Source organism: Micropterus salmoides, unplaced genomic scaffold (assembly GCF_014851395.1).
Source record: "Micropterus salmoides isolate LMB-PRFRI ecotype aquatic unplaced genomic scaffold, ASM1485139v1 Ms_hic_scaffold_5, whole genome shotgun sequence".
In the NCBI taxonomy this organism is placed as follows: Eukaryota; Metazoa; Chordata; class Actinopteri; order Centrarchiformes; family Centrarchidae; genus Micropterus; species Micropterus salmoides.
This window is the reverse complement of record NW_024044237.1, coordinates 37900018-37910236: the sequence shown is the minus strand read 5'-3', so window position 1 is coordinate 37910236 and position 10219 is coordinate 37900018. Positions and strand designations below refer to the sequence as shown.

The 10219-nt window shown below is 53.2% G+C and overlaps 2 protein-coding genes across 2 annotated transcripts; both read left to right on the top strand.

The window, feature by feature from the left end:
- Positions 1 to 59: 59 nt before the first annotated feature.
- LOC119888455 (mediator of RNA polymerase II transcription subunit 16-like) lies at positions 60 to 178 on the top strand (the record flags this gene model as incomplete). Its single annotated transcript, XM_038699009.1, is given in 1 exon segment — positions 60 to 178. A coding segment is annotated over 1 exon segment (119 nt), but the record flags the coding sequence as incomplete, so codon positions are not given.
- A 213-nt stretch (positions 179 to 391) lies between these two features.
- Positions 392 to 8792, top strand: LOC119888454 (mediator of RNA polymerase II transcription subunit 16-like). The gene is made up of 12 exons (XM_038699008.1): positions 392 to 582; positions 655 to 835; positions 2465 to 2570; positions 2653 to 2808; positions 2939 to 3159; positions 3879 to 4085; positions 4388 to 4598; positions 5068 to 5201; positions 5350 to 5542; positions 5746 to 5962; positions 7624 to 7707; positions 8573 to 8792. Exons 1-12 carry the CDS (start codon positions 392 to 394, stop codon positions 8697 to 8699), a joined length of 2028 nt encoding a protein of 675 aa, XP_038554936.1. The 3' UTR covers positions 8700 to 8792.
- Positions 8793 to 10219: the final 1427 nt, after the last annotated feature.

Here is a 10219-nt window from a genome sequence, read left to right as displayed (position 1 = left end):
GTGTCGGGCTGCCAGTCAGAGTTCAGGTGTGACATAGATCTGGTTCTGCTGGTGTCCAGGTTCGAGGCTGCTGTCTGCAGACGGTGACGGACAGATTAAATGCTGGTCGATGTCCGATCACCTGGTGAACAGCTGGGAGAGCGTCCTGTCCAGCTCTCTGGACGAGATCCAATCGTAGCTCTGAGCTGGCTGCACAATGGTCAAGCTGGCGTTGCACGTCGAGATGGTAATGCTGAAACATGGTCACATGTCAATATTCACCTGTAACCTGTCAGACAGTGAGACATAATGGTTCTTCTTTTCTCTTGGTTCAGTCGGGTTCGACAAACTTCGGTGAGAAGTTTCCCGGGTGAAGTTCTCGCCGTCTCTGACTCTGTTTGGCGGGAAGCCGATGGAGGGCTGGATGGCGGTGACGGTGAGCGGTTTGGTCACTGTGTCGTTGTTGAAGCCGGGCGGCGCTCTGCTGACCGCCAGCGAAGTCTGTGCCGGCTACGAGAAGAGTGGCGTTAGCCGACATAGCCTTCACCGGGGAGGGAACATCGTGGTGGCAGCGACCGACGGCAGCAGCTCGTCCCCCGTCCAGTTCTACAAGGTCAGGAACCCTGTTTAAACAGTTCACCATGACCTCTGACCTTTTACTGGTTCCACCATCAGGGTGGATAACCTCTCTGACGTTCTGTGTGCAGGTGTGGTGAGCGTGGTGAGCGAGAAGTGTCGCATCGACACAGAACTGTTACCGTCCCTGTTCCTGCGCTGCACCACCGACCCTCTGAGGAGGGAGAAGTACCCCGCCGTCACCCACCTCAAGTTCCTAACCAGAGAGAACTCTGAACAGGTAACCAGGAGAACCAGGGAGAGAACCAGTAGAACCAGAGAGAACCCTGAACAGGTAACCAGGAGAACCAGAGAGAGAGAACCAGGAGAACCAGAGAGAACTCAGAACAGGTAACCAGGAGAACCAGGGAGAGAACCAGTAGAACCAGAGAGAACCCTGAACAGGTAGCCAGGAGAATCAGAGAGAACTCAGAACAGGTAACCAGGAGAACCAGTAGAACCAGAGAGAACCCTGAACAGGTAGCCAGGAGAACCAGAGAGAGAGAACCAGGAGAAGCAGAGAGAACTCAGAACAGGTAACCAGGAGAACCAGGGAGAGAACCAGTAGGACCAGAGAGAACTCTGAACAGGTAACCAGGAGAACCAGAGAGAGAGAACCAGGAGAACCAGAGAGAACTGAGAACAGGTAACCAGGAGAACCAGGGAGAGAACCAGTAGAACCAGAGAGAACTCTGAACAGGTAACCAGGAGAACCAGAGAGAGAGAACCAGGAGAACCAGAGAGAGAGAACCAGGAGAAGCAGAGAGAACTCAGAACAGGTAACCAGGAGAACCAGGGAGAGAACCAGTAGGACCAGAGAGAACTCTGAACATAACCAGGAGAACCAGAGAGAGAGACCAGGAGAAGCAGAGAGAACTGAGAACAGGTAACCAGAGAACCAGGGAGAGAACCAGTAGAACCAGAGAGAACTCTGAACAGGTAACCAGGAGAACCAGAGAGAGAAACCAGGAGAACCAGAGAGAGAGAACCAGGAGACAGAGAGAACTCAGAACAGGTAACCAGGAGAACCAGAAGAGAACCAGTAGGACCAGAGAAACTCTGAACAGGTAACCAGGAGAACCAGAGAGGAACCAGGAGAACCAAGAGAACTCAGAACAGGTAACCAGGAGAACCTGAGAGAGAACCAGTAGAACCAGAGAGAGAGAACCAGGAGAAGCAGAGAGAACTCAGAACAGGTAACCAGGAGAACCAGGGAGAGAACCAGTAGGACCAGAGAGAACTCTGAACAGGTAACCAGGAGAACCAGAGAGAGAGAACCAGGAGAAGCAGAGAGAACTGAGAACAGGTAACCAGGAGAACCAGGGAGAGAACCAGTAGAACCAGAGAGAACTCTGAACAGGTAACCAGGAGAACCAGAGAGAGAGAACCAGGAGAACCAGAGAGAACTCAGAACAGGTAACCAGGAGAACCAGAGAGAGAACCAGTAGAACCAGAGAGAACTCAGAAAAGGTAACCAGGAGAACCAGAGAGAGAACCAGTAGGACCAGAGAGAGAGAACCAGGAGAACCAGAGAGAGAACCAGAGAGAACTCAGAACATGTAACCAGAGAGAGAACCAGGAGAACCAGAGAGAACTCTGAACAGGTAACCAGTAGAACCAGAGAGAACTCTGAACAGGTAACCAGGAGAACCTGAGAGAGAACTCTGAATGCACCACGGTGGAAGATGGCCTGATGATTTTGCTGCAGACGGTGTACCATGTTTGGCGGGTTCTAATTTCAGTGCCTGAACCAAACAGTAGTGACGTTCGGTTCTGACAGATCTGAGAACATGAAGCACAGATAAGTCGGCCCCACCGAACCTCCAGCAGCTGTAGAACCAGAGAACCTGACAGAATGTGTGTGTTGCAGGTTCTGCTGTGTGCGTCCAATCAGAGCGGCAGCATCGTGGAGTGCTGGTCCCTGAGGAAGGAGGGACTTCCTGTCAACAACATCTTCCAGCACCGGTCACCAGTCGGTAAGAAACGCACACCGGTCTATCTGGTTCTAACAGCTTTGGCGTGACGGTGTTTGACCTCTGACCTCCTTGCCGTGTCCAGTCGGGGAGAAGCAGCCCACCATCCTGAAGTGGCGGATCCTGACCACCACCAACGATCTGGAGCGAGTGTCGGCCGTCGCGCTGCCCAAACTGCCCATCTCCATCTCCAACACCGACCTGAAGGTGGCGTCGGACACCAAGTTCTGCCCCGGACTCGGTGAGGACCAGAACAGTTATGACTCATTGTTACCCATCATGAACTCGTACCTCGGTCCCACCTCTGAAACCAGACCTGGGTCTTGGAGAACATTTAAACCCGCCTCACCTGCAGACTCCCTGTGTTTCAGGTCTGGCTCTGGCGTTCCACGACGGCAGCATTCAGATCCTCCACCGTCTCTCCCTCCACACCATGGGGGTTTTCTACGGCTCCTCGTCCTCTTCAGGTCAGAGGCCCGGAGACGAGTCCGCCATCAAACGCCAAAGAACCGGAGGCCCCGCCCTTCACTTCAAGGCCCTCCAGTTCTCCTGGACCTCTCTGGCACTGGCTGGAGTCGACAACCACGGCAAGGTGAGGGCACACGCGCCCGGAGAGCTGGAGGTCAGAGCGCTTCAGCCTCTGCAGGATCTCTTTGCCCTTCAGACCTGGAACCTTTCTGTCTTCACCTGTCTCTGAAGGTGGAGGTGATGCATTCAGGAGTCCTCTGTTATACTGAGCTGTGAGCTTCACCTGAAATATTATCATCATTTATTCATTTATTCATTTAGCCGACGCTTTTATCCAAACGACTTACAGCTGCTAATTATATCAGAGGTCGCACGCCTCCGCAGCAACGAGGGGTTAAGTGTCTCGCTCAGGGACACATTGGTGGACGGGTAACAGTGGGGGATTGAACCTGGTCTCTCACACCAAAGGCAGGCGTCTTATCTATCACCACTAATATGGCTGCATACCAACATGCTGGCGTCCATGTTTGTTCGCCCGGTAGTTGGCGTTCTCTCAGGATTTGTGGGGTCGCCTACCTGTAGAGCCCCCGAGTCTCGGGTGGATTTACTCAGCCGTCAGGTCTCCTTCCTGACTGTCAAACACTAAAACGTCTTTACGCTGGTTCGTCTGCAGCTTCGTCCAAACTTGAGTCAGGAAGAGCTCGGCGAGTTCAGCCCAGCAGCGCTCGTTTCACTCAGACTGAGTCGTGTTTGAACTTGTGAAGGAAGAAAAAGACTTTCCCCTGTGGCCTCTGGTGTTTCTCTGTCAGCTGGTTAATGTTGTTGTTGTTGTCTCGTCCTCAGCTCCACATGCTGCGAGTGTCGCCCTCTATGGGTCAGGTGCTGGAGATGAACACGACCCTGCGCCACCTGCTGTTCCTGCTGGAGTACTGCATGGTGACGGGCTACGACTGGTGGGACGTCCTGCTGCACGTGCAGCCCACCATGGTCCACAACCTGGTGGAGAAGCTGCACGAGGAGTACATGAGGCAGAACCAGGCGCTGCAGCAGGTCAGCAAGGCATGATGGGAGAACGGCGGTAGATCAGACCGTAGAGCCGACTACATTAACGTGTACTGTAATCACCGTACCTGCTGACGCTTAGCGGCCTCGGGTTCAGGTTAAACTACAGGCGGTTGTTTATATTCAGATGGACAGACAGCTGCTGAACCTGGAAACATCTCTGCCGCCTTCAGCTGCGACATCTTTTACCGCATTAACTGTTTGCACTGTTTACCTTCCTGATGTTCTCAGGAACTTCCCATGATGCCTCAGTGTAGCTGCTGTCTTTAAGCACAGTGATGTCTGTCCAGGTCCTGGCGACGCGTATCGTGGCGGTGAAGGCGTCTCTCTGTAAACTCTCCACGGCGACGGCGGCTCGAGCCTGCGACTTCCACGCCAAACTGCTGCTGATCGCCATCAGCTCCACCTTAAAGTCTCTGCTGAGGCCCCACGTCCTCAACACACCAGACAAGAGTCCAGGAGACCGGCTGGCCGAGATCTGTGCCAAGAACACTGACACGGGTAAGAGACCCGAGGGACCTGGGGGACAGGTGAGGGACCCGAGGGACCTGGGGGACAGGTGAGGGACCCGAGGGACAGGTGAGGGACCTGGGGGACATGAGGGAAAGTTGAGGGACAGGTGAGGGACCTGAGGGACAGGTGAGGGACCCGAGGGACCTGGGGGACAGGTGAGGGACAGGTGAGGGACCCGAGGGACCTGGGGGACAGGTGAGGGACAGGTGAGGGACCTTGGGGACAGGTGAGGGACAGGTGAGGGACCCGAGGGACCTGAGGGAAAGTTGAGGGACAGGTGAGGGACCTGAGGGACATGAGGGGAAGTTGAGGGACATGAGGGAAAGTTGAGGGGAAGGTGAGGGACCCGGGGGGACAGGTGAGGGACCCGGGGGACCTGAGGGACAGGTGAGGGACCTGAGGGACAGGTGAGGGGACAGAAGGCATTAAAATATTGATCTCTGATTGATGTCCTCAGATATTGACAAAGTGATGATCAATCTGAAGACGGAGGAGTTTGTGTTGGACGGCCCCCCCCTTCAGTCCCTGCAGCAGCTCATCCAGTGGGTGGGAGACTTTGTCCTCTACCTGCTGGCCAACCTGCCCAACCAGGTGAGCTAACGAGAGTCCCGGGTACGGAGAAGCTAAAGAGCAGCGTTCCTGCGCGGGGAACGTGAATCCTGAGGTGGAGGATCCTCCACAGAGGTCTCCATCTGGAGTGTAAGACCAGTAACAGCATGAGGGTTCTCCCGTCCCGCAGGGCTCCATGGTCCGGCCGGGGTTCGGCTTCATGAGGGACGGGGCGTCTCTGGGGATGCTGAGGGAGATGTTGGTGATGATCAGGATCTGGGGTCTGCTGAAGCCCGGCTGTCTGCCCACCTTCACCGCCACGTCCGACAACCAGGACAGCATGCAGCTGCTGTTCAGACTGCTCACCAAGCTGTGGCTCTGCTGTAAGGAGGTTTCACTGTTCCTGGTCCTGAGCAGGTCTCGGACTGCTCAGGACCTCCTGCTCTGTAGATCTTAGGATCTGTAAGTGAAGTGGGCTCCTGTCGATCCTCAGTGCGGTCAGCAGGAAGGCCCCTCGTGTACTCGTCACTGTGTTGTTTAGTTCGTGCCTCAGCCTTCACTGATTAACTGACAGTCTGTGTCTCAGCCCGGGACGACGGCCCCCCCCAGGACCCGGACGAGAGCCTGATAGACGAGTGCTGCCTGCTGCCCAGTCAGCTGCTGGTTCCCAGTATGGACTGGCTCCCGGTTAACGACGGCGTCATCGTCAAGCTGCAGGGCAAACACCCGCTCAGGCTGCAGTTTGGAAAAGCCTCGTCTCTGCCCGGCGGGGGCTCCGCCGCCCCGCTGGAGGTCTTCACCAGGTAACACCTGAACCTGGACTCGCTGAGAGGATCCCAGAAACGACTTTAGTGCTGAAATGAAGCGGTGAATGATTCAGATCCACCTGAGCAAAGCAAACCAGCGACAGGAATATTCTGACCGGAGGATTTCTCTCCTGCTCAAAGAGCCGCGGCGTGAAGGAGGCGGCGTGAAGCAGCCGCCTCCTTCACGCCGCACATCTCGCTTTGTTTAAGAGCGGCAGGTGTTGATCCCAACGTTAGCTAGCTAGCTTAACATTTCATTCTTATTCTTTGGTGTTTTATGGCGGTTGGCATTTCCGCCGCCTACTGGATTAAACCGTGTCCAACCAAAGTGATTCCACAGAAGAATTCTCGTGACCCCCATGGGACCCGGGGTCCCGACCCCCGGGTTAAGAGCCGCTGCTGTAATCTCTTATCTTGGCACTTGAGTGTCACGTAACACCAGTTCCTCTAATTTGCGCTCCGGTAACTTGTATTTGTTATCAGTAGCTTCGGTCCGTTCAGCGCTCGGGACGCTGCCCCGTCCACGTGGAACACACCGCAGACTGATCTGCAGTTGGCCAATCTGATCTCTTGTGCTGAATTTTAAACACCAAAGACTTGGAAGTAGATGCTAGAAATTGTTGTCACTGCTTTTAAACTAACTAAATCCTTTAAACCTCCTGGATGTACAAATTGGTCTGTTGTCCGGCTGCACGACTTGGTACTCTGAGTCTACCTGCTTGATTATCAAGGAAAATGAACAAAATCAATTTTTGAAATGTGTTTTTGAACAAAGTTAAACGATAAACAATATCAATAACAATAACTAGTCAGACAGAACTAAGGGAGCGGGTACTGGCCCACTGGCGTCCTGCATCTAAATCTACATGAGTAGAATATTACATATATATAACATTAAATTAACAGTAATGGCCTATATTCATTTAAATAATAGTATCCTGCTGTTTTACCACTAGTTGAACATTAAATTTATTTATTTAATCCTCTGGCTCTGCATCGATCTCTAGTTTATTAATGCTAAGGACTAACAAGTCAATAAATCAGATTGTTCAACATTTAATGATTTGCTGCAGCACGTCAAACCTTTTTTAATGTCCCGCCCCTTCCAGGCTGTGATTGGTCGGTTGATGAAAAGTGAGACTTACAGGCACGTCGGCTTTATGAAACGTTGAACAACAAAAGGCTCCGATGCAGCGTTACAACGTGGCAGCGAGCCAAAGCCAAACTTTCCTTCTGCTCTCCCAGTTTTCTGCCGTCTGCTTCAGCTGCTGCCGTCGTCTCTCTGGCGGGGGGGTTACGGTAGGTCGTTGTCTTAAAGGTTACTCGCACGCTGCTCATGAATCATTTTTCTGATTGCACATAGGCCCGAATGTTCGTAGAGCCACAGGCGAGAGCCCGGCGTGGGCGGAGACAGCGCAGCGTCACACTCACCTTTTCTGTTTTAGTAAATGTCACTGTGCGGTTATATGATCGCACATGACGACATCGCGATTAGATTAGATTAACCGTGCAGCCCTGTCAGGTAGTCTGATGTCTGTTTATGTATCGTGTGCTTGGAGTTTCATTTGTAACTGTGCTGCTTTAATAAAGGTTGAATAAATAAAATGATAGAAGCAAACGTACAGACGAGTGTTGAGCAGTCTGATCTGTGTCTGCAGGAGTCCCGGCTCTCAGAAGATGGATAACCTGCGTTGTGTTCATATGGGAGTTTGTCCCACTGAGGAGAGCAAGGCCTGCACCAGGTGAGTCCACAGGAAGTGATGTCATCAGCAGATGATCTTCAGCTTCTCCTCTGTTCCGTTTTCAATCCAACGTTTTTCTGATAATACATTTTAATTATCATTATTTGTTCTGCGCCTTTAAGGATTGAAACAAAATCCTCCAGACATCACGAATTAGAGGAGCTTCGATTTGTTTCCACCGCCTGGCGTCCTGAACGTCTGGACGTGGCCAGCGCGTGTCTTTGTTTTCAGTATTTTAAACGGCTGTTAGCAGATGCGTAGCGACGAGGTCACGTGGCTGTGAGGCTAATAACTGTGATGTTAACCGTTCTTACACCGAGCTCGCCTGGAAAGGTATCAACACTCCGTGACGTCGTGGCCGCTCTGCAGCGCGGTCAGCGTGGCGTGTTACTGTTCGTGTCCAGCTAAGCTGAAACGCGCTTTGGAGGCGCGTTAGTGACGGTTACCCTGTGTGGTTTTTGTCCCGCCCCTCCTCCACTGTGATTGGACAGCTGGGTAGAAAAGCGACAGTGACGAGCGCTGCGTTTCACACAGAGTTGAACATTTTTCAGCTCTCGGCGATCAGAGAAGTCGAAGCTCAGCGCCTCGCCACGCTGCCGCCGCCCTGTTTGAAGACGCTGGCGTTTGGTGACACAGGCCGGTACGTTAGAGCCAGGTGTCTGACAGGAACGTGACTGACCTGAACAGGACGCGTGTTCCTGTCTGAATCGGCGCTCTCCATCTGTGGCGCTCCGTCACCGTTTCTCTTTCCTGACACACAAAAACTCAGTTCTGTAAAGTAAATTCTGCTCCTGCTTCCTGTTACTGTGAATCTGTGTCATAAACCAGCTAAAAACCTTTAATATCTTTGTGTGTGTGCGTTCAGGTGCGGCTGCGTGACGATGCTTCGTTCTCCCAACAAGACGAATGCCATGAAGCAGTGGGAGCAGCGCTGGATCAAGAACTGTCTGTGTGGAGGTCTGTGGAGGAGGATCCCTCCAACTCTCTCCTGAACACACCGACACCTGAACACATCACGCACACCGACACCTGAACACATCACGCACACCAACACCTGAACACATCACGCACACAGACACCTGAACACACCTGAACACACCGACACCTGAACACATCACGCACACCGACACCTGAACACACCGACACCTGAACACACCGACACCTGAACACACCGACACCTGAACACATCACGCACACCGACACCTGAACACACCGACACCTGAACACACCGACACCTGAACACACCGACACCTGAACACATCACGCACACCGACACCTGAACACACCGACACCTGAACACACCGACACCTGAACACATCACGCACACCGACACACCGACACCTGAACACATCACGCACACCGACACCTGAACACACCGACACCTGAACACATCACGCACACCGACACCTGAACACATCACGCACACTGACACCTGAACATCACGCACACCGACACCTGAACACATCACGCACACAGACACCTGAACACATCACGCACACAGACACCTGAACACATCACGCACACCGACACCTGAACACATCACGCACACTGACACCTGAACACACCGACACCTGAACACACCGACACCTGAACACACCGACACCTGAACACACCGACACCTGAACACATCACGCACACCGACACCTGAACACACCGACACCTGAACACATCACGCACACAGACACCTGAACACACCGACACCTGAACACATCACGCACACCGACACCTGAACACATCACGCACACCGACACCTGAACACATCACGCACACCGTCACCTGAACACATCACGCACACCGTCACCTGAACACATCACGCACACCGACACACCGACACCTGAACACATCATGCACACCGACACCTGAACACACCGACACCTGAACACATCACGCACACCGACACCTGAACACATCACGCACACTGACACCTGAACACATCACGCACACCAGACACCTGAACACATCACGCACACAGACACCTGAACACATCACGCACACAGACACCTGAACACATCATGCACACCGACACCTGAACACATCACGCACACCGACACCTGAACACACCGACACCTGAACACACCGACACCTGAACACACCGACACCTGAACACACCGACACCTGAACACATCACGCACACAGACACCTGAACACACCGACACCTGAACACATCACGCACACCGACACCTGAACACATCACGCACACCGACACCTGAACACATCACGCACACCGACACCTGAACACATCACGCACACCGTCACCTGAACACATCACGCACACCGTCACCTGAACACATCACGCACACGAACACACCGACACCTGAACACATCACGCACACCGACACCTGAACACATCACGCACACAGACACCTGAACACATCACGCACACAGACACCTGAACACATCATGCACACCGACACCTGAACACATCACGCACACCGACACCTGAACACACCGACACCTGAACACACCGACACCTGAACACACCGACACCTGAACACATCACGCACACAGACAC

What these genes read in the sequence shown, in the direction of transcription:
- LOC119888454 (XM_038699008.1), top strand. Translation starts at nt 392, where the DNA reads ATGGAGGGCTGGATGGCGGTGACGGTGAGCGGTTTGGTCACTGTGTCG. An exon ending in AGAACCAGGCGCTGCAGCAG is followed by an intron (nt 4,086 to 4,387) that starts GTCAGCAAGGCA and finishes ATGTCTGTCCAG; the next exon opens with GTCCTGGCGACGCGTATCGT. An exon ending in CACCAAGCTGTGGCTCTGCT is followed by an intron (nt 5,543 to 5,745) that starts GTAAGGAGGTTT and finishes TCTGTGTCTCAG; the next exon opens with CCCGGGACGACGGCCCCCCC.